The following is a 23,779-nucleotide window of genomic DNA, read 5'->3' on the forward strand; positions in this document are numbered from 1 at the left end:
CAAATTACCGGTTCCCGGGAATATTCAGAGGCTTCCCAGTAAGGTTTACCTGTTCTTCCGCCCTCGCAGCGCTCCCCTGCCTTCTTGCAGGAAGCGTCTCCGGTGGGATGGTGTGACGTTGGGGGGGCACCCGCACCCTGCCTGAGACCATGCTGTCCCGTGACACCTCTTGGCTGTGCTCAGGTTGTCTGGCAAAAATGGACATAGCCACTTACCCCTGAGTCCACTCGGCCACCTGGGGAACAGGAGGACATCTGTCCAGGTGCTCAGGAGGGTTGTCACTTACATGGTCTGGGTAGTGGGCACACCCACCTCCCCTGCAGGCTTGTGGGTCAGACATTCTAAAGAAGTACCGAGTCTGTATCAGAGTTGGTCTGCTTTCATTTCTGCCGCACGCCAGTTCTCATCCGTGTCGAGGACAAAACCGCATCCTCCTGAAGAGCTCTTCCCGGTCTCTGTTCCAAGGAATCGTGGCAGACACGCTTGACTTTGAGCAGCGTGGACGGAAGGGCCGCGTCGGCACACTTCCTGCCCAGCCTTCCTTGGACGTGGTCTTGTACACGAGGCTGACCCGGGGAGCACCCTGGTCTGAGCGGCGCTGGGCCTCTCCCGAGCGCCGCGTGCTCCTGGGCTTAGACCGCACAGGCTGAGTACGGGTAGTGGAAGGAGTCCTTCTCTGGCCGTCCTGTTTTCCGGGTGCGGTTTTAGATGAGGTGAGGCAGACACTGAGGGATTTGCCTGTGTCGGGGTCAGCCGCTAGCCGTGCCCGAGCCGGGAGACTGCGGGGTCGTCGGAAGAGACTGGGGAGCCACGGGGACCGGGCTGGGTCTGCGGGATCCGCAGGGCGAGGTCTGAACACCCTCCTCGTCTGGAGCAGAGCTCGTTCTAAAGCCACGGGCGAAATCCTGGCAACGCTTGTCAGCCATTTTTCTCAGTTTTGTTAAAAAACAGACCAGCAGTTTCTACCAGTATAGCAGGAACATTTTTGACTTCAGAGACCATGGAGGCCTTAGGTATTAATCCTGGAGAGAGAAGAATGTGGGCAGAGCCGCAGCATCTGAGATTCACCCCAAGGTCTTCCCCTTTGTACGCCAGTTGCTTTGCGTGAACGAGCTTCTTGGCATTAAATGAATTAAAAAGTATTCTTTGATGAGGTGTGTGTGCAGGGACACTGACAGGTCTAGTGTCTACTGAACACAAGTCAGTTTTGTATCACTGACAAAGTGCAAATGTTTGAGACTTGAAAATACCCCGTTGTCCGTGGCTGGGACAGGTGGCTGTGTCGGGTTTTTTTTCTTTTTCTCTTCTTAAAAATGCAGTAATGTGGGGTGCCTGGCTGGCTCGGTCGGAGGAGCGTGAGACTCTTGATCTGCGAGTAGTGAATTCAAACCCCACTCCGGGTGAGGAGCTCACTTCAAACAGAACACATCAATGTAATCAAGTGTGGCTGTTCCTTTTTTATTCTGTAATATTTCTTTTCGCGGACATGATTACGTACGTGAAGTTCAGTAGGCGATTTTCACTGTTTTTCTCTACCAACCGTTATTTTCACGTCTTGCTTCTGAAACGATCTTGTCAGGTAGGGAAGGGGTGAGGGCAGGTGACCCTCGCCGGGCGTCCAGGGCGCCGGGCCCCCACATGTGGTAAGGTATCCGCGCCTCGTGCCTGACCAGCACTACTCTCTCTCGTTGTGCACAGCGCCATCATGACTGGTTCCTACAACAACTTCTTCCGAATGTTCGATCGAAATACACGGAGGGATGTCACGCTGGAAGCTTCCAGGGAGAACAGCAAGCCCCGAGCCAGCTTAAAGCCTCGGAAAGTGTGTACAGGCGGGAAGAGAAAGAAGGACGAGATCAGTGTGGACAGTCTGGACTTCAACAAGAAGATTCTGCACACGGCCTGGCACCCAGCGGAGAACATCATCGCCGTGGCCGCTACCAACAACCTGTACATCTTCCAGGACAAGGTCAACTAGGGAGGCCGGCACAGGGACTGAGCCCGGCCATTGCCCCAGAGGAGGGACGCCGTCGTCCTCTCCGCGAGGAGCAGTGTGGGCCCCGCTCCCCTCGCGGGCTTGGAGGGGCTGCCCGCCTTCCGGGGCAAGCCGTGGGCGCCGCTCACGCCCGAAACCTTCCTGGCGCCGCATCGGCGGGCCGTGCTCGATAAAGGCCATTACTCACAATAAATGTATTTATTTAAGTCTGAGCCTTCCTTTCCAGTTTATAGACCAAAAAGTTAACACCGGGAGAAAAGTCTCTCCACGAGCCCCCCTCCCCCGCCCCTCTCCCTTCACTCTTGGGGACCGCTCCACCCCCCCGCAGTCCCCTGAGGCCTGGTGGCCCGGCCAAGGGCTGGATTCGGCGAGCAGGCTCCGGCCGCTCTCCTCACCCACGCACCTGTGTCTGCCGCCACATCTTCCGGTGTGGCCAGTGAATAAAAGTGACACATTCTGAGAAGTGTTTTTAAGTCTAAGACAAGTATCGGCTTTTTATTTGCTTTCATTGCATATAACGGAATTACGCAGAATTACGCTTTGGAACGGTTTCGAACCCTCGTCCTTCACTGGCAGGACGGTGGCACGTGCAGTACCTCAAACTCGGACCCTGCCCGGCCCCGAACTTGCGTTCATTTTCTTTCATTTCTGTAGAAGTCGGCCAGGTGACGCGCCAGGTAAGGCTGGGGGAGCCCCTCAGAAAGGATTCGAGGATAGACCAGTGCTGCCGTGCCCGCGACACCAGTGTCCAGTGAGCCTCCCCGCGCACGCCGGGGAATGTGACGAGTCCCGGGGGCGGTCCCTTTAGAAAGCGCCGAAACCCTATGCATGCGGAGTTTCATGGTGCGTTTCGAGCCAGCAGAACGAACAGTTTTGATTCCCACGTGCTGCCACTGCTACCTGGCTGTATTTTAAAAGTAGGATCTTTGATGCCAGAAATCAGGATTTCCCAGGACAGAAACTATAGAGGGGGGATTGGAACTTACTGGGATTTCACACACGGGCCCAAACCGCAGCGTCCTCGGTGCACCGGGGCGCCGGGTGCCCACGCCGCTGTTGAGGGCGTGAGAGCGAATGTCTTGTTAACGAACGTTCTGTTCGTTACCCTGATTTAACGTAGCAGCTCCTCTTTAGTTCGCATTCGGTTGGAAGTGGAGAGTTTAAACCAGTTCTTACTTGTGCGTCGTGGCGCGAGTTCCAGGCCTGAGACCCAGAGCGGAGTTCTCCAAGTGTGCGTCCGCTGCGGGCCTTCGCACAAAGAAGCAGCTCTAACAGAATTGTACATATTTGTTCAACTATTTTGACCAAAAAGTTTAATAAATTTTAAATGTTTAACTGGATCTGCACTGTGTGTTCAGACGGCTTTTCCCATTGAGTAGAAATTGAGCCTCTGCGTCGCGGGGGACCCAGCAGAGGGGAAACACCGGGGCGCGGACCCCGGTGGCACCCTCTCCGACTCCAGGGTTCCCCGCTTGCTCTCAGGAGCTGGGACCTGTGCGGGATGCACGCTCGAGAGGCGGGCATGTCTCCCCTGCACTGCTTCCTCCTCGACGTGCAGTTCCAGGTGAGCCTTTTGTCCCCCCGACAAGGGAAAATCCCTAGTTTTCAGACTTCATTTCTTTTGCTCATTTATGTTCATGAAATATGGATTTTCTAAAACGTTCCCCTTTTCTCGTTTACAAATCCAGAAATTGTCTCTGTTCCTCAAAGTCAGTTGTGTGAATTGTTTTCATTCTTAGGGTCCCGTGCTGCTGTTTTCCTAGAAGTTTTCGTGCTCTACGCAGGCCAGTGACCTGGGTCGGGATGGATAATCTTTATTCGTGAGAAATGGAGCTTCTGAAAGTCAGTGTGAGACTCAGCCTGGTTGTCATGTGTCTGCAGATCACTGGCACTGGTGACGGGACAGCATGACAAATGCCACGTTTCCACCTGCTGTCCTGAGGAGCTGAGCGGCCCCACTTCTCCGAGCCAGAGGCCCGTCCCCAGAGTATCCCTGGTCAGCACGAGCGGACCGCTCTGACCAGGCCCAGCCGGGCTCTGTTGCTCCGTTGCTTTAAGGAGGAAATGTCTGCAAGTCTTAAGGGGGTCGAGACGAATGTCAGAATTGGCACCTGGGCTTTTTCCTTCCAAACGTGTGCTGTGTCCACAGACCAGCAGCCATTGGCCTCTCCGGGGAGTGTCCGGGACGGGTTCAGAGCAGTGGGAGCCCCGAGTGAGCAGCTCCCTGGCTCTGCAGGAGAAGGGACAGCAGGTGTCTGTTGTCCGGAGGACGCCGCTCTGCACGGAACCCAGGTCTGAGGCGGGGCTTGGCCCTGGGATCGTGTCGGGGATGTTGAGCGGGGATGGAACGCGCACTTCCATTAGGACAGGGCTCGGGTGCTCTGCCGGGAGAGTGGAGGGAGTCTGGAAAAGTCTCGTATGAGCCGGTGGGATACCTGACCGGGACCCCGGTCCTTCGGTGTCCGGCGCGGAGAGGGCAGTATGTGTGCCCCGTGAGGGGTCTCCACGCGGCTGGTGCTCGGGGCCAAGTACGGGTGGGGCAGCCCCCCGCCCCCACACACACACCCAGGGCTGTCTCAGGGAGGAGTGGGGTATGACGCGTGGGCGCTCACCCTGATGGTGGCGGCCCCTTCTTTCTAGGTGCTTGCTGCACACGGGCCCTGCGAACTGGCGGCAGGGGACAGGTGGCCGCCCTGTGGCACGCGGTCACCGGTGGCGGGCTCAGGCGTGCGCGCACTGCCCCTGGGCCCACGCCGCACCCCTGCGGGGCTGGTGATGGCGGGTGAGCACAGCACACAGGGAACTTGCACACCTGAGCGTGGCCTTGACCTAGGAGCTGTGGCCCTGAGAGAAGGGACTCCCCTGCAGGAGAACGTGCGGAGGGGTCATCTGGGCCCAGGGCCTGTTGGAGTCGTCGGCACCTCGTCCGACAGTGCATCCCTCTACTTGGGGTGTGCGCGAAGGTGGGGTCCCACCATTCAGTGTCCAGGGTGGGCAGCGGCCCCAGCGGGTGGGAGGCTGGGTGGCCGCCATCCAGGATCACTTGGCCTGTCCTTCCTGTCCTGCTTCGTGCAGCACAGTCCCCGGAACACGGGCCTGCCAGCCGCCAGGATGCCAGCGCTGGGCTAGGACAGCTGCTGTCGACCTCGAGCCCTGCGCGGTTGAGGACGTCGTGAGCCACAAACCTGGGATTCCTCTGATAACCAGAGTGTCTGGTAAGTCACTGGAGACCAGTCCGTTCAGAGTGGGCTTTGCAGGTGTGCTTGGTGGGGACAGACCTTCCCAGGCTGCGGATGAACCTCTTAGGCTCTGCAGCCTTCTACCGGCACCCTCGGGGCACCACTGACGCTTCTCGCGGGCTCCGCTCCTGGGCCCAGACGTCGCCTGGAGACTGGGAGCCTCGCACATGTGCAGGGGGTGACGTTGAGCATCTCGCGTGCCCGGATGTCTTCGGAGAAACAACCCCCGTCGTGTTTCCTGTCTAACCCGACTGGCGTTAGAGCGTCGGTTCCGCGTCCCGGAGCTTGGCTCCCGTGTACTTGGTTTCTGCTCCGTGTTGGTGGCTCCCGTCGGTGTGCACAAGGTTTCTAGTGCAGCCCCACTGGTTTATTCTTGCTTCTGTTGCTTTTGCGAATGGTGTCAAATCCAAAAACCTGCCGCCAAGACCGATGTGAGGGAGCTCACGGCCTGCTTTTGTCTGGCTTCTGGTTTCAGGTCCTAAATCCATTGTTGAGATTTAAGATCTTATTTTTAAATCATCTCTACACCCGGCGTGGGGCTCGAACTCACAACCCTGAGACAGTCGCAGTCTTCACCCACAGAGCCAGTCAGGCCCCCTGCGTCACGTTGTCTGCGGCGGCGGCCCGGGGCGAGTCCTGCCGGCGCTGTCTGCTGGACACGCGGCCCTTTCCCCGGGGTGCGCTGGCGGCCGACCTCGCAGGCGGACGGCCCGTGTGGGGGGTTCACCCCGGCTGCAAGGCGTCTTCACGACGCACCGTGGCCTTGGTCTCTGCGACCACCGCGGAGGGGGGGGGGGGGGGGGCGGGGAGTGGGGCTGCCCCCCACGCTCACTCTGCGGCGTCTGTGGGTCCCGCGTGTGCCTGACGGGGACCCGCAACTCACAGACCCGTATTTTCCTCCCACCTGTTTGCTGCCGGCGTGGAAGAGGGCGCCTGCCCGTCACCGCGCCACCATGCTTGTTTCTTGACCCGCTTTGGGCCACTGGCACTTCCTCCACCTTGTCTCCCGTGTCCTTTGCCTGTGCCGGCTCCTGAGCCCACTCTCCGGTGTGTGTGTGTGTGTGTGTGTGTGTGTGTGTGTGTTCCGGACCCCACTGCCCCGGAGCCCACTTCTCCCTCGAGCCGTGCTTCACCCCGTGGCCATTTCAGTTCAGCTCGGGTCATGACCTCACGGCCTCACTTTACCTGTGGCCTGAGGGACCAGATCCGGACCCGCCAGCTCGCAGTGCTCACCGGGCTGACGGAGGCCCTGCGGCTGGAGCTGGGAGACCCCTCCCCCGCAGGATGTGCCTGCCTCCCCTGCATCTATTAGACCTTGAGTTCCATTCACTCTCCTGCCCGCCCTCTTCCTCCGGATCAGTGTCCTCCTCCTCTGCAGCTCCGAACACCTGCCCCGCCGCCAGCGTGGCCTCAGGAATCGTCCCATTTCCTTGTTTGCATTCGATTTTGAATTATCTCGGAAACGTTTCCAATGATTGATTTTGGCTTCGCGAGGCACCGCGGAGGTGCTGAGTCCGCCCCGGAAAAGGCCTGTGCCTTCCTTCCCCTCCATCCCCCCCCCCCATACCTGCTGCCCCCACCTGCTCCTCGGGTGTGGTCACGGGTTTCTTCATAAGGAACAGGGGCCTCCTTGGCTCATTTTTGCACGAATGATAGCACACCATCGGTTACGCTCTTTTTTCAAATACGTCTTTATTTTGTTCATCAGCCTGCAGTTTGGGCCGTAGTGGGTCCAGCTCTGAACAGGGTCACCTGGGGCAGCTCGCCCGATGCCGGAGGGTGTCCAAGCCGATCGCCCACACGGCTGGCGCACCCTCTGCGGGGGGGGCCTCTCCCGTGACACGCTGCTAGAAACGGACTTTTACAGGGTGATCCTCAGGGTGGATTCCTAGAACGGGTCATAGGTCACAGCAACGAGCAGGTGGTTGTCAAGGTGCTGATGGATCTCCTCCCCGCCCCGCCCCCAAGTGCCCCACCCAGTCTGCAGGTGTCTGGACCAGAAAACTCATTTAAAAGTGGCAACTGCAGGTTTCTCTCTTTAGATCCAAGACTGTTTGCAGCACGTTAAGTCACCCAGACGCGTAAACTCACTCTTCAGCGAGTAAAATGAACAGTAAAAAGGGCTGTTAGCAAAAGCTGTTACTGTGTGCTGTTATCACACCAGAAGGGAAGGACAAAAGAGAGACACCTGCAAATACACACACTCTGGGGAGGGGCCTCCAGAAAGCCCGCTCTCACTCCCGGTGTCACTCAGGGGAAAGCACTTTCCTGACCGCCCTCCGGGGCTTCCAGCCAGATTTGCCCAGGGCTCAGCTAATGCCACCAAGAGCGGGGCAAAGGTGCCTTGCAGAGGGCCCCCGGTCGCTCATGTGATGACCCAGAGGGCAACAGGGGACTCAACCGTGCTCAAGGGGCACCAACCCTGGAGACACAGGATCCCGCTCAGCCACGCTGAGTGCGGCCCCCTGGATCAGGCCATTGGCCGCTTGAAACAGAAGCGGCAGAGGGACCAGCCCGTTTCTCCTGACAGACGGGCACCCCCTGCTGTCTGTCACGGGAGTTTGCTCGGCCGGAGCATTTCCACGTGACCGAACCTATCTTCCAGAAGTCGAGCACCAGGAAGGTGTCCGACCCCATTCAAGCAGCAGAAATTTCTGCAAGTGAGATGGCTGTGAGCTGCTGTACCTGAGGTAATCATTTAAATATAAACGGAAATTTTAAAAACTCGAAATGTTATTTATTTTTAACACAACAGAACGTAGTGTACGGGTGCAGAACAGATACAGGAGGATCTGTACGGTGCGTCCGAGAGGCCGCCGCCACCGCCGTGCTGTAGGAAAGGTAAAGGGGACAAGGGGACGTACGCCTGGTTCACCCACAAAGCTTTTAGAACACTTTTAAGCCATGTGACTACAGTCATCTCAAGGATTTGGCAAAGATTTATTTTTTCTCTATTTCCAGTCTTTTGAAGTAGACACAGGTTTGCTCAGGATGGAGCAGATTCTAAGAGCACACGAAACCCCAACACCACGGGGAGGACTAGATCCAGCAATCCAGAGTGAGTGGAGAGGAGGGCACGGACAGGGGCCCTGGGCAGGAGGCGAGTGTCCAAGGTGGCCACCCAGACGGAAGTCCCCCCCCGGCAGGGACGCACGGCTTCGTGTCCCAGCAGTACAGCGGAACCTGCATTTGTTCCGGGATTCTACGGCATGACAAAGAACTCTGCGTTAAAAGAGTTAAATGTCTTTAGGAGACAACCTGCATCCACTTGAATGTAGTCTTTCCTATAATAGTGTGAATATAAGGCCACAATATTTACTTGGGATAAACCCCTCATGTAGTCATTTTAATAAACATTCATTCTTTGCAAATATAAAGTATTTTAACTGAATAATTGGTTACAGATAATCTGCCAGAATACTACATACATCGTATCTAGCGTGTTAAAATTATTTACTTACTTATAATATCCAAAGAGAATTTACTACCGAATTATTACAGCAGATGTTAACCAACACGACATGCGCACTAACTGATCCCACGGATACGATTACGGGTTAGCCTGGTTCTTCTGTCTTTTCTTTCATCTCACTAAAGGCGGAAACGCAGCGTTTACAGAACCAAGTGGTGCAGCTTCCTGGGGTCGGGACAGGCCTCCGTCGGTGCTGCCGCGGCCCCCACGGCGATCCGGCCGCGGGGAAAAGCCGGGCTCCGATTCTTCATCAGAAGGTGCTGGTGGAGGTGGTCAGACGCCTTCCGATGTAGATCCTTCAGAGAGAGCAACGAGCAGTTAGGTGGGCGCACCGCTCACGGCCTGGCGGGGGCAGCCTATTTGCCACCTTGTCCTAAGAACTTTGTGAGGAGCATCTGCAACCTTATCAAACGCTTAGTGATTTGTCATAGTATTTTGTAATCGCGTTTAGAGATCCAGCTGTGTTCTAAGTACAGAGGAGGCCACAGAGCAAGCAGAGACGCTCTCACGACACAACGGCCGTGGCGCTTCTTTGGAAGCGGACCCGGCGGCTTCGCCGTGGGTTCGCGTCCGCCAGCCTCACCAGGGCCGTCCCCGAGCAACAAAGCGCTGCCCTCAGGCGGTCCAGGGCCGGGGGCGAGAGCGGGGCCCGGAGAGGAGCACGCGGGTCAGGCTCGGACTGACCAACAGGGGGGCAGAAATAAAGGGGCTGGCGGGCCCAGCAGGAGAGCTCAGGCGCGAGCCCACCCGTCCTCAGGGGAGCCGCCTCAGGTGGACCAGAGACGGACTTAGTCCCGAGGGCCAGCAAGCTCTGCCCGTTGGGCGCCAGCTGCAGACATCAGCCCTGAAATGGAGGCCCAAACCAGGCGTTTAAGCAGCGGCCATCTGACTCGCTAGCTGTGGGGAACAGTCCAGAGCTGGACTCAGGAGAAGCTGGCCAGAACACAGCCGTGCCGGAGACCGAGCACCGGGCAGCGAGGGGGACGGGTTCCGGCCCCTGGGGAAGCCACTTCCCAGGCGGAAGTAGGGTCTGAGCCTCAGGAGGGAGGGTGGGGCGGGCAACTCTGCCCCACCCCCACCCCCACGGCCGCTGGGCCCGCCAGAAAGCTCCCACCTGCCCCCAAACTTGGAAGGGCCCGAGGCTCGGGTTCCCCGTCCACGGGGCCCAGGAAGCCAAGGGCGCTGTGCGTCAGCGGCTCGGGTCATCCTGGTTTCCCTCTCCCCGGACCCGGGCCCTCCGGCCAGGGGGTGCCGGCCTGAATCAGAAGCCCATCTTGACCACGCGGACCGTCCCACAAGCTACAACCGCAGCGGAATGAGGCGCGCCCGGGCTCGTGAGACCACCACCCACCTGCACAGAGGCTGGGACCGCACCGGGCAAGCGGCACCAGACGCCAGGGGGCGCGAAGGCCCGTTTCCCTGGCTCTGCCAAGCCAGGCCGCGACACGCCTGCGCGTGGGAGGCGCAGCCCGGGACGACACAGGACACGGGGCCGTCCGTGCTGACGAGCCAGACGCCACAAAAGCACCGGGCGGGACAAGCCTCTGCCGTCAGGGCTCAGTCGGGGGGCCATCCCCACGGTGGGGCCGGGAGGTGAGGCAGGGGCACCTCCAGGGTCTCAGGCCAGGGTCCGAGTCCCGTGCCTGGCCACACGCAGGTCACGTAAGCTGACTGGGACCCGGTTCCCCGGGGGCAGCCTCGCACGGCCTCACTCACCCCAGCCCGATGGCCAGCAGGTGCGAGAGCAGCAGGGACGGGAGGAAGACCTTCAGGAACTCCGCCGAGAAGATGCCCCCCTTCTTCATCACGCTCGTGTTCCTCATGCTGAGCGTGGCCGTGCGCTTCGGGTGCTTGAAGAGGAGCTCCCTGGGGGGACACACGCGAGTGAGCGGCCATGCTCCGGGTCCACCGAGACCCCGCGACACCGAGGACACTCACTTGGGGGGGATGTTTTCCGGCCGACTGGACCAGTCCCATATCCAGTCGGAGTTTTTCTTCAAGATGCTCTCGACTTCTTTCCTCCTCTCGATATAATCTTCCTCGGACTGCGACAGAGTCGACGTGAACAGTGGGTCAGCCCCTCACGGCCCCGCCACGGAATGCCGCCGTCCACCCACGCGCCGTCACGCAGGCCGGGCTTGGAGGCCCACGGCCAGGTGGTGGGTGGACGGCACGTTGGGGGGCTCGCTTCTGGGACAGACGCTGAGGCTGCAAACACTGTCCCAAGGAAGCCACGTGAAGTGAGGACAGAGGACAAAGGGGCCGCACAAAGATGCCGACCACGGGGCTGGTTGTGAGACAAGCAAATAAAAACCATCTAAAACCCAAAACAAGCTCTGAACGGCACAGTGCCCCTTGATCAAGTTTAAAAGAACGATTTTGTGTTCAGTGGGAGTGAAAAACCCAAAAACATACCTGCACCTGTGATTTCAAGCTACATCTTAAAATCCGTAAGACGAGACACTACTCACAGGGGACTAAGGAGCAAGATCACAGAGAGTTTTCTTTTTTGCATTTCAAAAGCTCTACTTGGGGCACCTGGGGGGGCTCAGTTGGCTAAGCGTCCAGCTCTTGATTTTGGCTCAGGTCATGATCTCATGGTTTGTGAGTTTGAGCCCTGAGTCGGACTCCCTGCTGACAGTGTGGAGCCTGTTTGGGATTCTCTCTCTCTCTCTCTCTCTCTCTCAGCCCCTCCCTGGCATGCTCCCTCTCATCAAAATAAATACAACTTAAAAAAATAAAAATAAAACCTCTGTCTATACCTTAGTATATCCTGTAATTCCTCCTTTAAAATCTGAAAAACCACTAAAAACTTTGGAAATACTGTAGAATGCATCAGCAAAACAAACCAGCTGCCTGGGGGCACCGTCAGGATACCCGGGGGACCAGGGACAGTCCTGGAAGAGCCTAGGTGGGAGGGAGGCCCTGAGGGGAGACCCCACAGGATCAAGTGACTCAGTGGTACTTCAAGACCTTGCTTCCTAAGAGACTTTGAAATAAACATGGGAAAGGAAGTCAATTGTTCGTGTTCTTGTAATTACCAAGAACACCCAAAGAAAACACTTCCTGGAGGGGCGCCCGGGTGGCTCCGTCGGTTATGCATCCGACTCCGGCTCAGGTCATGATCTCGTGGTCGAGAATTCAAGTCCTGCGTCAGGCTCTGTGCTGTCAGCTCGGGGCCTGGAGCCCGCTTTGGATTCTGCGTCTCCCTCTCTCTGCCCCCTCTCCGCTCATGCTGTCTCTCTCCCTCTCTCAAAAAGAAGATAAAACATTAAAAAAAAAAACAAAAACACTTTCTGCGCATTCCAACATACGCAGGTGCAGCAGGGAGAGGGAGTGGGGGGTTGGGGGGGACTGGAGGAGCCCCACAGCACGAGGGCCTGACGCTCTCAGACTGGAGCCCCACAACACAACCGAAGCACCTAGCCAGTAAGACCCATTAACTACTTGAGCAAATGTTAAAAAAGTGAGCTCAGACTGAAGTAACTGGCCTGTGTGCTCCTCACATGAATTATGCCAACAACAGTCAGCACGGCCTAAGGCATCGTTTCTGGAAGGGTCTACAGCATCCATCGAGGAAGGGGTGTCAGCGTCACGATGGTAGGGGGCCCCGAAAGGCTCTGTGGATAATGCCGGGCTCTCCCAAAGAGCGGACACTGGAACACGCGCTCACCGTCCGACCGACAGCCAAGGCCACCCGCTCCCCGGCTCCCAGCCACCATTCCCACTGGCCACACAGGCCCCTGTCCAGGCTGCAGGCCCAGGACAACCCACCTCCCTCCCACGTGTCCTCGGGACGGCACGGGAGGGCAGCGGAGGCCCCCTACCTGACCTGAGCCGCACTTCTCTGGCCCGCTCGGTGTGAGGCCTGAGTGGTGGCTGTCGCTGCTCCCACCCCTGGCTTTACAAAAAGGCAAGAGACCCCCTAAGAACACCAGAGCCTCCTCTCCGCAGCTCTACTGGACAGGCTTACCATACAAATGTCAAAACGGCACCCGGTGCGCAACCCGCTCCGGCCTACCTGAGAGCTGTTCTTTTCTCCCACGCTGTGGGCGTCTATCTCCGAAGCTCGGTTCGTATCTTGCGGAGTCTGTGAGCGAGGCGGGCTTGGTAGTGACGCACGCGAGAATGGGAGAAGAGCGAGGCGGGCACGTTATTCCCGTCCCGACAAGCGAAGCACCCGGCAGCCCGGGGCCACCTCCCCAGACAGGAAGCGCTGGCACCAGGCCAGCGCCAGACCGTGTGGCCTCCTCGTCAGTGGAGCGGCGCAGGCAGCGGGGAGCCAGGCCCGGGGGTGGACCCGACACGGCCCGCAGACTCGCTCTGCGTGGCTTGGTGCTCTGCTACAGGCCTGCGAGCACCTGAGCTTTGGTTTCTGACCGGTCACGCTGCCCCAACTCACCGGCAGTGCTGACGCCCAGCAGCTCGTGGTGACCCAGATGACAAAGCCGGGACCCACGGGGAGCAGAGGCCGGGGGACCAGGTGTGGGATCTGCCCCCCGCCCCCCCCCCTTTACTGTGGTCCCTCCACGGACCAGGCCCCATGCCTCCTGCCAGAGGGCGAGGGTCCCCCTCTCCAAGGAGGGATGGAGAGGGGGAGGGCCGCTCCTGAACATGCGCCGAGCTCAGGTTCAAGCAGCACTTACCACCGTGACCGCTCGAGCGCTGGGCCGTCAGCACCGGATGCGCGTGCGTACTTACACCCACCTGTCACAGTGAGAACTCTTGGAGCTACTCCGTCCAGATTCGTGCTGGGCGTCCAGCAGGATTTTTTCCAGGTCGCCGTTATAAATAGAAGCAGAGGCTGGAATGCTGCTCCCATTCCCATTATTGCTGAAATGCAATTCCACCCAGGAGCCTGCCGGAGACAAAAGAGGACACAGCTTGGATTTTCTACCTACGGTGGAGCCAGCCACCCTCCCAGCCCTGACTCTTGGGAAACGCAGCCATCTCCTTGAAGCTACAAATACCCGCCCGGTGGCACCTGCACAGGTGTCCGGTGACCTGCTGGGCCAGCAGGGACCACCGACTGGGATGCTTTCAACTCAGTTTTCAGAAAAGGGTATCAACAGCATCTGAAGAGATTTCAATTGTTTTGAAGGTTTAAACTCTGTCGTGTGCTTATTTCCACACCAGCTGCACATTCTGGCCCTGACGCCTCCCGACACTGGCTCCTGACCGCTGCTCTGTGCTCCCGTCTGTGAGAAGCGGGATGAACGTGTCTAGAACGAAGGTAATTTCTCACTAAACGTGATTAACCAGAGCAAAGCATCTCATGGATTCAAGCTACCCAAGCTGTTACCGGAAGGAAGTCTACGTCCTTAAACTTACTAAAAATTGACATCCGTTACATACATCCCAAGCTGCTTCTAGCCAGATTTTGTGGCTTCAGAGAGCTGTCTTAGCACTGGACCATCCGCACCGAATACCCCCGGCAGCCACGGCCTGCAGGGCAAGGCACTACCTTCTGCCAGGCTCGCTCTCCCACGGGCCCACCGGCTGAGTTCCTGGGATAAACTCACTCCAATCTAAACCCCTGCACGGGCTGTGAGCAAAGGACCAGATGGAGCCCCCACCCCCAGAGGGAGCCTGCCTGTCGGAAGAGGCATCTCCACGGACACGGCGTCCACCCTGCAGCCTCGTGCCGGGCAGGGACAGGCTGGGGAGGGGCTGTGGGTGGTGCACGTGCACACGTCTGGGGAATCAAGCAGGCAGGAGAGCTCGAGAACAGTCCCAGCCCGTCCCACAACGGGGGACGTGACCCCCAGACGTCCTGAGCGCACTGCAAGCGGCGGGCTCGGCGCGGGGTGGGGGTGGGGGGGGTGGGGGCGCCGGGCCAGGGCCCAATGGCACCACCTGGGGGCTGGACGCGGGGGCCGCTAAGTGCTGGTGGACACGTGCACGTGCTTGGGCCCGCCGCTGCGGCTGCGCCACAGGCTGGGGGTTCTGTCGGATCCGTGGCCCGTTCGGGTGGGGGACGGCAGCCATCGGTGCTTCCGGAACTGCCCATCGCTCACGGAGTCCCCGCTCTCGCGTCCATCGGATGCAGACCTACGAGCGGACGGCTGGCGAGGAGCGCGTGCGCCATCAGGCTCATCAGGAGACACCTGCCCCGACACACAGCTGCGCCAACGCGCAGGCCTCCCGAGAAAGCAGGGCATCCGCTGCTGCCCGCTTGGTGCAGCCAGTCTTCCTGGGTGGCCCTTCTGTGATGGCGTCGCCTCACGTGGTTTTACATTTCTCGGATTTCTTTTTGTAACATTTATTTTCGAGAGACAGAGACAGAGCATGAGCAGGGGAGGGGCAGAGAGAGGGAGGCACAGAATCCGAAGCGGGCTCTCTGAGCCGTCAGCACAGAGCCCGACACGGGGCTCGAACTCACAGACCGTGAGATGGTGACCTCAGCTGAAGTCGGACGCTCAACTGACTGAGCCACCCGGGCGCCCCCGCTTTTTTTTTTTAAGTGTTTATTCTGAGGGAGCACGAGCACGCGCAGGGGAGAAGCAGAGAGGAGGAGACAGAGAATCCCCAGCAGGCTCCACGCTATAGGCACAGAAGCCAACGTGGGGCCGGAACTCACGAATCATGAGATCATGACCTGAGCCAAAATCAAGCGTCAGCCGATGTTCAACCGACAGAGCCACCCAGGAGCCCATGTTTCTCTCATCTCTAACGAAATTGGCCGGATTTTCATGTTCGCTGGCCACCTGGATGACATCCTTTTACATCAGCTGTTCAAAAATCTCTTCCCTTAGGGGCGCCTGGGTGGCGCAGTCGGTTAAGTGTCCGACTTCAGCCAGGTCACGATCTCGCGGTCCGTGAGTTCGAGCCCCGCGTCAGGCTCTGGGCTGATGGCTCGGAGCCTGGAGCCTGTTTCCGATTCTGTGTCTCCCTCTCTCTCTGCCCCTGCCCCATTCATGCTTTGTCTCTCTCTGTCCCAAAAATAAATAAAAAACGTTGAAAAAAAAAAAAAATTTTTTTTAAAAAAAATAAAAAAAAAATCTCTTCCTCTGCCTGTAAGAGTTCAATATTCAAGATACAAGCCTTTCTTATCTGAACGTGTTACAAGTAACTTCCCTGTGGCTTGCCTTCTTGCGCTAACGTCTTGTTCTGACGAATAGAAGTTTTTTATCTTAATTCAGCCAAATATTCAATCTCTTCCTACTCTGAGGTCCTGAAGATCTATGTCCTGGGGACTGTCGTGCAGACGTGGGTTTCCTGAGCCCGGCTGGAATCTGTGCACACACTCAGTCTGGTGCAGACATTCAGCTGCCCGCGCTCCCCACTGCCGGGCTGCCTCCTGTCAGAGATCAAGCTGGCAATGTGCACGGGTCTGTTTCGGAGCCCGATAGTCTCTCTGTTCTGTGTCACGGGTCTGTGTGTCTCAGGCACCAGCTACTTGTCAAAGGCTGCTCCGGCAGCACGCGGAGGACGGGGGCTGGGACAGGGTGGAGGCAGGCTGCAAAAGACAACGTGCGGGTACCAGAAAGACACCGGGGGCCATGTCCTACCTCCTCTAACTGCACTACGAGGACCATCGCCCCGCATGGCCCCACACCGTGCAGTCGGGGGGACGGTGGACCGGAGGCACCAGCAGACGGCCAGCCGTCCAGCCAGCTGGCATCTCTGAGTCCTAACCTACCCTCAGTAAGCTGCTTGTACCACAGGTCACATTCATCGGAAAAAAGCAAATCAAAGACGCTGCCACAAAGCTCACAGCCTCCCAGTCTGCTAACACGATCGTCACACACGTTTCCCAGTGACTGTCTCCAGCTGCAGGAGCGCATCATGAATGCACAAGCCAGCGTCCAGCCAGGAGCCCAGGCCACGGGCCACCACGTGTCAGCAGAAGCTACAGTGACTTCAGAGCATCCTACACACCTCCCATCCCAAGACCGCACATCTGACGTTTCCATCTGGGCTGCCGACCGGGTTTCCAAGAGCTCTGGTGCCTGAGTCTAAGGGGTGTGGGGTCTTTTCATGATGTCACTTCCAACTTGGAATGTGTTGGGGGGGATGTCTCCAATTGGCTGTCCGATGACTCATTTCCAGCGTGACCCCCTGGAGCCAGCGAGGCCCCACATGGTCCACCTCACAAGACTGCCTGCGGCTGACAGCGGCTGCAAACGGGGCATCCAGGCTGCTCACGGGGCATCCAGGCTGCTCACGCTTCTGCCCGCAGACGACAAATGCAGGGGCTCCTACAAGACCTGCCCCGGGTCCGGTCCTTCCCTAGAACAACTCACAGGACCCAGGAAAACACCTTACTTACCCACTTATTACAAAGGACACAACTCAGGGACAGCCAAGTACGTACATACACACACACACACACACACACACACACACAGAGGACAGGGTACAAGGACCAGGGGCTGCGGGGGGGGGGGGGAGCTCCTGCACCTCAGCATGTGCGCCAGTGAAACTCCCTGAAGCTCGTTGTATGAAGGTTTCCTAACCAACCTCCAGCCGCTCCTGTACCTGGAGGGGGGCAGGCACTGAGAGCCCGCCCTCTCGTCTCAGGTTTGTCTCTCCCCTCACTCCCCCATGCAAAGGCCACTTAGGTCCCTGCTAAGTCACCTCATTAGCAGACTCCGTGTGTCCCAACAGGGTTCCTCAATACACTACTGTCACTCAAGAAATCCCAAGGGCTTTTGGAGCTCGGTGTCAAGATGCAAGGAAAAAGACCCCAAACATATGCTTTCTTAAACAGATATTACTGGGCTGCCTGGCTGGCTCAGCCTGAAGAGCGTGTGGCTTGATCTTGGGGTCACAAGTTCAAACCCCATGTTGGGTACAGAGATTACTTAAAAATAAAATCTTAAAAAATAATAAAAATAAAAAATAAACTGAGATAAAACTGACATGTAACACTATTAAATGTAAGTGTATATCTATTTTTTTGTTACATTACAAGGATCAACTCAAGACCCAATGAGACCAGCCCATGCTTTTTAAAATCATGTCATAGGGGCGCCTGGGTGGCGCAGTCGGTTAAGCGTCCGACTTCAGCTAGGTCACGATCTCGCGGTCCGTGAGTTCGAGCCCCGCGTCAGGCTCTGGGCTGATGGCTCGGAGCCTGGAGCCTGTTTCTGATTCTGTGTCTCCCTCTCTCTCTGCCCCTCCCCCGTTCATGCTCTGTCTCTCTCTGTCCCAAAAATAAATTAAAAACGTTGAAGAAAAAAAAAAAAAAAAAACATGTCATAAAAAGTCCTAAGCATCCTGAGGGAAAAAAAAAAAAATCCCATTCTGGATTCTCTACAGAAAAAGCTTTGGGTCCAAAAGCTGTTTTCCAAGAATGATTTACTAGGAAGAGAGTTTTATTATTAACCTGCGCAACTGGGCAGGAAGCACACTTCCTGGCAAGGGAAAACCGGGCTTGCTATCCACCCACCCACGTCACGCACCCGCTAAGGTCCCTCATCTTTTCCAGCAGGAAAGATGGGGATAACGTGTCTTCACCACCTCAGAAAGCTTCCTCAATCATAAACAACAAACCAAGTCACCAGCCATAGTTAGGCCTCACGAGGAAACAGACGGGGGTGCTGCTGGTCCAAGGCAGGCCCCCCGCTCCCCACCACATATGCTCCATACTAACGGGGACACAGCCCAGCTCACACCTCGCAACAAGCCAGAGATGAAGCGCCAGCCACACCTCCTGCCTCCACTGTGCCATGTGACAGCCCACAGGGAACCCCCAGCACATCCCGTTTCCCTCCGGCCCTGGTCTGGGTAGCAGGTCTCAGCCCTGGAGATGGAGAGGCCTCTCCCGCTCTCCAGAGGCCTCGCTGGCGCTCTGCAAACTCCGAGCTGGAATGCGGAGGCAGAACCCCAGCATGGATGTATTTTGGAAAAGCTGTAACGGGATTTGGGCAGCCAGGGTTGAAAAGGAGTGGTCAGGGGGGTGGCAGGCGTCCTAATAACCTGTGAGACAGCAGGACAGACAGAAAACAGAACTAAGGACGTTTGAGAAGGCGCACCTCCCAGAGGGAGAGCGGCCACTAAGCCTCAAGGAACTCGCTCCCTCCTCAGAGGGATTCCTCCCTGGGAAAACTGCACGTTCTAAAAACTTCTCTAAGCACAACCATTTTTGTGAGTGAATAAACAGAACAGTAAATAAATAAATGCATGCACACCTCTCAAGTTAGGTGGGCAGAATGAGAGACTTGATTTGACCTAGGACTCTGATAACTCAGGATCCTGTCTGCATTGTCCCCCCGGGGCTCCCAGCAGCCCCCAGGGCACCTCACCGGGAGCCTGACTCTTCCTATACTTGTGCTCACCTGCCTGATTTTCTGCCCCGCCTCGGGCCTCTCAGTGAACATCTGTGAGTTGGGCGAGGACCTACACGTCTGAAACCTGCACTCTCAAAACTGCACAATTCTGGGGCGCCTGGGTGGCTCAGTCAGTTGAGCGTCCGACTTCGGCCCAGGTCATGATCTCGCCGTCCGTGGGTTCGAGCCCCGCTCATCGGGCTCTGTGCTGACAGCTCAGAGCCTGGAGCCTGTTTCAGATTCTGTGTCTCCCTCTCTCTCTGACCCTCCCCTGTTCATGCTCTGTCTCTGTCTCAAAAAATAAATAAACGTTAAAAAAAATTTTTTTTTTTAATTAAAAAAAACTGCACAATTCTACTAGAATTTCCATGCCAAAGAAACCCCATTTTTCTCTTCGGACGCCTCTGCCCAGAGCGGGCTGGCTGTGACAGCAGCGTCGTCTGACTGGCTGCAGGAAGCAAGTGGGGGGAGCATCTCAGAGCAAACTGGTGAGCACCTTACTAAACCCATGCACTCGTCAACAGTCGGCCTGGAATTCGGGGGTCCTCGTGCGAAGTCAGCCATGCCACCGCCTCCCATCCTACTACCTATGGCCCTCCTGCACGGTAGCACTTGCACATCTAAGTGGGGAAAAGAAAGGCAGATCGGGATCTTGCTGAAACTAGAATGGACCGGGGGCACCAGGGAACAACCAATCAGCTCTCAAGGAAAGCGCTGCCGCTGTCTGTAGGGCGGGCTGAAGGAGACTGGCTCCGCTCGGGCTCAGAGAGAAACAAGAGGTCATCAGCCCAGAACCGAGAGGGGCACGCGCCGCCTCAGACGGGAGCCGTGCCCGGATTCACATTTCCCAGGGCAGCCCGGCAGCACCACGTGATGTGACGCGAGTGACCCCACCCACACCCGGCAGATAGTGAGTGCCCAGCAGCACGTACACGCAAGAGAACCGCCCGAAGAGTGTCCTAAACGTGAATTTCCACTCAGTGTGTAAACATCTTTTTATAGAATAAGCAAAACAGAAAAACAAAGCTTTTAACTCAGAAGCTGGCAATTTTGCACTGCCAATGACTCAGCACTTTGGGGTCAGTCGACGGAGGGCGATCTGAGCCCCCTTGGAACACTCAGAACAAGGCCCGTAAGAAAGACACACGATGCTGCAAAGTAAGTAGCTTGACAATGAGAAAAAGGATGATCCCAAGGCAGAGAATTTATAACTTACAGGAGAAAAGACAGAGAACCTTTAAACCCTTAATCCCTTTGTCGACTTCAAAGAACTAGTCAATGTCAAATTTAAAAGAGATTACAGGATTTTAAAAATGGCTTGCAGTTTTTAAATGCACGTTACACGCGGTATTAGACTCAGTCTCGCCTAGTCAGATCCTGTTTGTTGTAAGGGACAAGAATTAGCTCACCAGATTTCTCTGAACATGAGGATTTTGACAATCTTAATGAAGCTTAAACATTCATTCTCGAAGGTTTGAACAGCCCTCCCCAGAGCTTATTTACAGGCTCACTCAGATTAGTGAACTTTTGCTTCAGACAATACAAAGGTCAGGGCCACCGGGTTTCTCCTGGGCCCCCAGGGGCCGAGAGAACAAGGGCTGCACCGCAGCTCTACTGAGGCAAGACCCAGGAGGCGGCTCTTGAGGCTGCCTTTCACTTAGCTGTGTGGGTGGGCAATGCCCAGCAACCCTGTGAGCCCTGGCTCCCCAAAATGCAAAAGGACAGTCCGGAGACCCAGAAACAACAGGCACACCAGCAAGGCTGGAGGCACGTGTCTGCCCCAGAGCACTTGCCTGGTCTGGACCCGCGTGCTGGACGGGAACAGTGATTTTTTTTGTCCCACAAATCAACCCTGAGCTTTGGTTTGCAATGAACCTTCTAGTACAAATGGAACCCCAACTTAAAAAACAAAAAACACTTACATGCTTATACCATTTATTAAGCTGTTTATCTTACACTAAGAAGAGTGGCCGGTGGACCTGAGCCCTGTATCACCAGTAACCCCTTCGTCCTCTCCTGCCTCCCGAGTAAGTCCCAACAGTCACCACGGGCACAACTAGTAACGCCTTAAATCTAAAGCCCACAATCCAACTAGAACCACCTTGGGCATCCGCTCGCTAAAATCAACGCCGGAGTACGGAATACGTGATAAAACGCGCCTTTACCAAGCTATGCGGACTCAGGGAGCTGTGACTTCAGGGCGGGATTCCCAGTCGCCTGAGCGGTGTTTAGGCTTGTTAGTTAGGGGTATCCAATCTGTCCCCTGCCCCGCCAGTGCCCCGCCAGCCCCCTGTCCCGGCCCCGCCAGTCCCGAGCCGCCCCCAGCCCCTGCCCCGCCAATCCCCGGCCCCGCCAGTCCCCCGCCACCCCTGGCCTCGTCCCCGGCCCCGCCAGCCCCAGGCCGCCCTCTGCCCCGCCAGTCCCCCGCCAGCTCCCTGTCCCGGCCCCGCCAGTCCCCGGCCTCTGCCCCACCAATCCCCCGCCAGGCCCCTGTCCAGGCCCCGCCAGTCCCCGGCCGCCCCCGGCCCCGGCCCCCACCAATCCCCCGCCAGCCCCCGGCCGCCCCCGGCCCCGCCAGCCCCCCACCACCCCCGGCTCCTTCCCCGCCAACCCCCTGCCCCGCCAGCCCCCCACGACCCCCGGCCCCTTCCCCGCCAACCCCCTGCCCCGCCAGCCCCCCACCACCCCCGGCCCCTTCCCCGCCAACCCCCTGCCCCGCCAGCCCCCCGCCACCCCCGGCCCCTTCCCCGCCAACCCCCTGCCCCGCCAGCCCCCCGCCACCCCCGGCCCCTTCCCCGCCAGTCCCCTGCTGCCCTCTGTCCTGGCCCCGCCAGCCCCCGGTCGCCCACTGAACTACCCCAACCCGCGCCCGGCCCTGCCAGCCCCGCACCCACCAGCCCCCCGCGCGGGTCGTGCCCGGCTCCCACGGCCTCACCCTGCAAGTTCTCCTCCTGCAGTCCGGGAGTCCCGCTCTGAGACATGGCGCCTAAGCGACGGCGCTGCGACCGCGAGTCGGGGTCGGGGCCGCGTGGGCGCCGGACGCTCCGAGGAGAGCGGGCGGGGGACCGATACTCGTGTGCGAGGCCCAGCAGAGCGCGTCGCCTTAACCCCGGACCCCGACCAACTGACGCGCGCCGGCGGACGCACAACAGATAAGCGCCGGATAAGCCGCGGCGACGCCAATTGGCCGCGGGGAGGGGCCTGCGCGTGCGCGAGAACGCGGGACGCGTGCGGCGCGTGCGACGCGTGCGCGGGGCGAGTTGCGGCCGCGCCTAAGCAGCTCAGCGCGCGTGCGCGGAACGGGTACTGAAGGGCGGGGCGCGCGCGCGTGAGGCGGGGGTTCGGAGGCCCGGGACACGCGTGCGCAGGCGCGGCGAGGGACGGGACTGACGCGGCGTGGTGGTCGCGGGCCGGGGGCCGGCTGGGGAACCGCGATCCCCTCTGCTAAGACCGGCCACCGAGGGATCTGCGGGAAGGCAGATGCGCTGGTCACCACCGTCGGGGCGGAGCTGGCCCGCCCTCACCTGAAGGACCACCCACACCCAGACCCTCACCTGCAGAGACCCTCACCTGCAGAGACCCCCACATCCGACCCTCCCCCGAGCCGTCAGTCAGAAAGCCAGGCTGCCACAAGTGACACTTCTAGGAAGTCGAACCAGTAACTGTAGCAACTGGTCCAGGAGGCCGCACAGCAACCCCTGTAACGATGACCCAGAGGGGCCAGCACCTGATCAGTCACCGAGGGCCTCCCCACTTCCTGTCCCTGCCTCCCCGACTCAGGATTCACCAGGGCAAGCCCGAGTGCTCCCTAGCCATCGACGGCGACCGCGGCCCTGGTTCTCCGCGTCTGCGCCCCACAGGGCACACCAGAGCCACCCCGTCCACGGTGAGGCCTGTCACTCCCTTCCGCACCTTTGGGGCTCTGCCACACGTGCGTGCCTGGGAGCTACAGCGCCCTCGGGGGACCCAGCCCTCTGCTCCCATCCCTGCGACTTCATTTCCGTTCTAGAGAAGGGTGCTCCTGCGAGGAGCGCAAGTCCTTCTGGCTTCCCCTTCAGTCTAGCTATTCTCATTTATCCAACCAGCGTTTCCCACGCGCGGTCCCTATCCCAGCAGCGCCAGTGCGGGACAGCCTCCCCACGGAGACACAAATGGCAAAGCCCCTCACACCGTGTTCGCGCCCCACACCGGTGGTGCTGCGGCCCCCGCTCGGCCGCCCGTTCCCGGGAGGCCCCCGGCCCCCACCCAGCGGGCCTCGCCCTCGCGCTCCGCGCTCCCTGCTCTCTCCTGGCGACGGGGTGTAGCTTCCAGACGGCAGGGCTCGCACATCTTGTTAGATCCCCAAATAGTCGTGCGTTTAATGTTACTATCATTGCCATCGAATTTCATCCGACTGCTTATTACTAGAATAGAAATAGAACTATATGGGGACGCCTGGGTGGCTCAGTCAGTTCCGACTCCTGATTTCGGATCAGGTCACGGTCTCACCGTTCGTGGTTTCGAGCCCTTCATTGGGCTCTGTAGGGACAGTATGGAGCCTGCTTGGGATTCTCTCCCCCCCTCTGTCTCTCTGCCCCTCCCCCATTCACGCTCTTTTTCCTCTCTCTCCTCCCCCTCCCCCCACTCATGGGCTCGAGCGTGCGCGCTCTCTCTCTCTCTCTCTCTGTCTCAAAATAAATAAACATAACAAAAAAGAAAGGGGGCATCTGGGTGGCTCAGTCAGTTAGCCATCCGACTTCGCCTGAGGTCATGATCTCAGGGTTCGTGGGTTCAGGCCAGGTCGGCTCTGTGCTGACAG

The 23,779-nt window shown here is 58.3% G+C and overlaps 3 protein-coding genes across 4 annotated transcripts in view; 2 read left to right on the plus strand and 1 right to left on the minus strand.

Annotated features, from left to right (window-relative positions):
• The window catches only part of PPP2R2D (protein phosphatase 2 regulatory subunit Bdelta), a 52,553-nt gene extending 49,217 nt beyond the window's left edge, over positions 1-3,336 (plus strand). For both annotated transcript variants that reach the window (XM_058698157.1, XM_058698156.1), the window contains one exon: positions 1,699-3,336. In XM_058698157.1, the coding sequence (XP_058554140.1) occupies positions 1,699-1,978 (280 nt within the window). In that variant the 3' untranslated portion in view covers positions 1,979-3,336. The remainder of the gene's footprint in view (positions 1-1,698) is intronic.
• A 138-nt stretch (positions 3,337-3,474) lies between these two features.
• Positions 3,475-8,612, plus strand: LOC131493593 (uncharacterized). Its single transcript, XM_058698158.1, has 5 exons — positions 3,475-4,288; positions 4,637-4,959; positions 5,072-5,211; positions 7,991-8,076; positions 8,197-8,612. The coding sequence occupies exons 1-5, from the start codon at positions 4,061-4,063 to the stop codon at positions 8,446-8,448; spliced, it is 1,029 nt and encodes a 342-aa protein (XP_058554141.1). The 5' UTR covers positions 3,475-4,060; the 3' UTR covers positions 8,449-8,612.
• BNIP3 (BCL2 interacting protein 3) lies at positions 8,155-22,171 on the minus strand. Its single transcript, XM_058698159.1, has 6 exons — positions 21,917-22,171; positions 13,415-13,565; positions 12,729-12,813; positions 10,646-10,752; positions 10,424-10,573; positions 8,155-9,003 (listed from the first exon to the last, which is right to left on the minus strand). Exons 1-6 carry the CDS (start codon positions 21,960-21,962, stop codon positions 8,958-8,960), a joined length of 585 nt encoding a protein of 194 aa, XP_058554142.1. The 5' UTR covers positions 21,963-22,171; the 3' UTR covers positions 8,155-8,957.
• Between the last annotated feature and the right edge of the window lie 1,608 nt (positions 22,172-23,779).

Source organism: Neofelis nebulosa, chromosome 13 (assembly GCF_028018385.1).
Source record: "Neofelis nebulosa isolate mNeoNeb1 chromosome 13, mNeoNeb1.pri, whole genome shotgun sequence".
In the NCBI taxonomy this organism is placed as follows: Eukaryota; Metazoa; Chordata; class Mammalia; order Carnivora; family Felidae; genus Neofelis; species Neofelis nebulosa.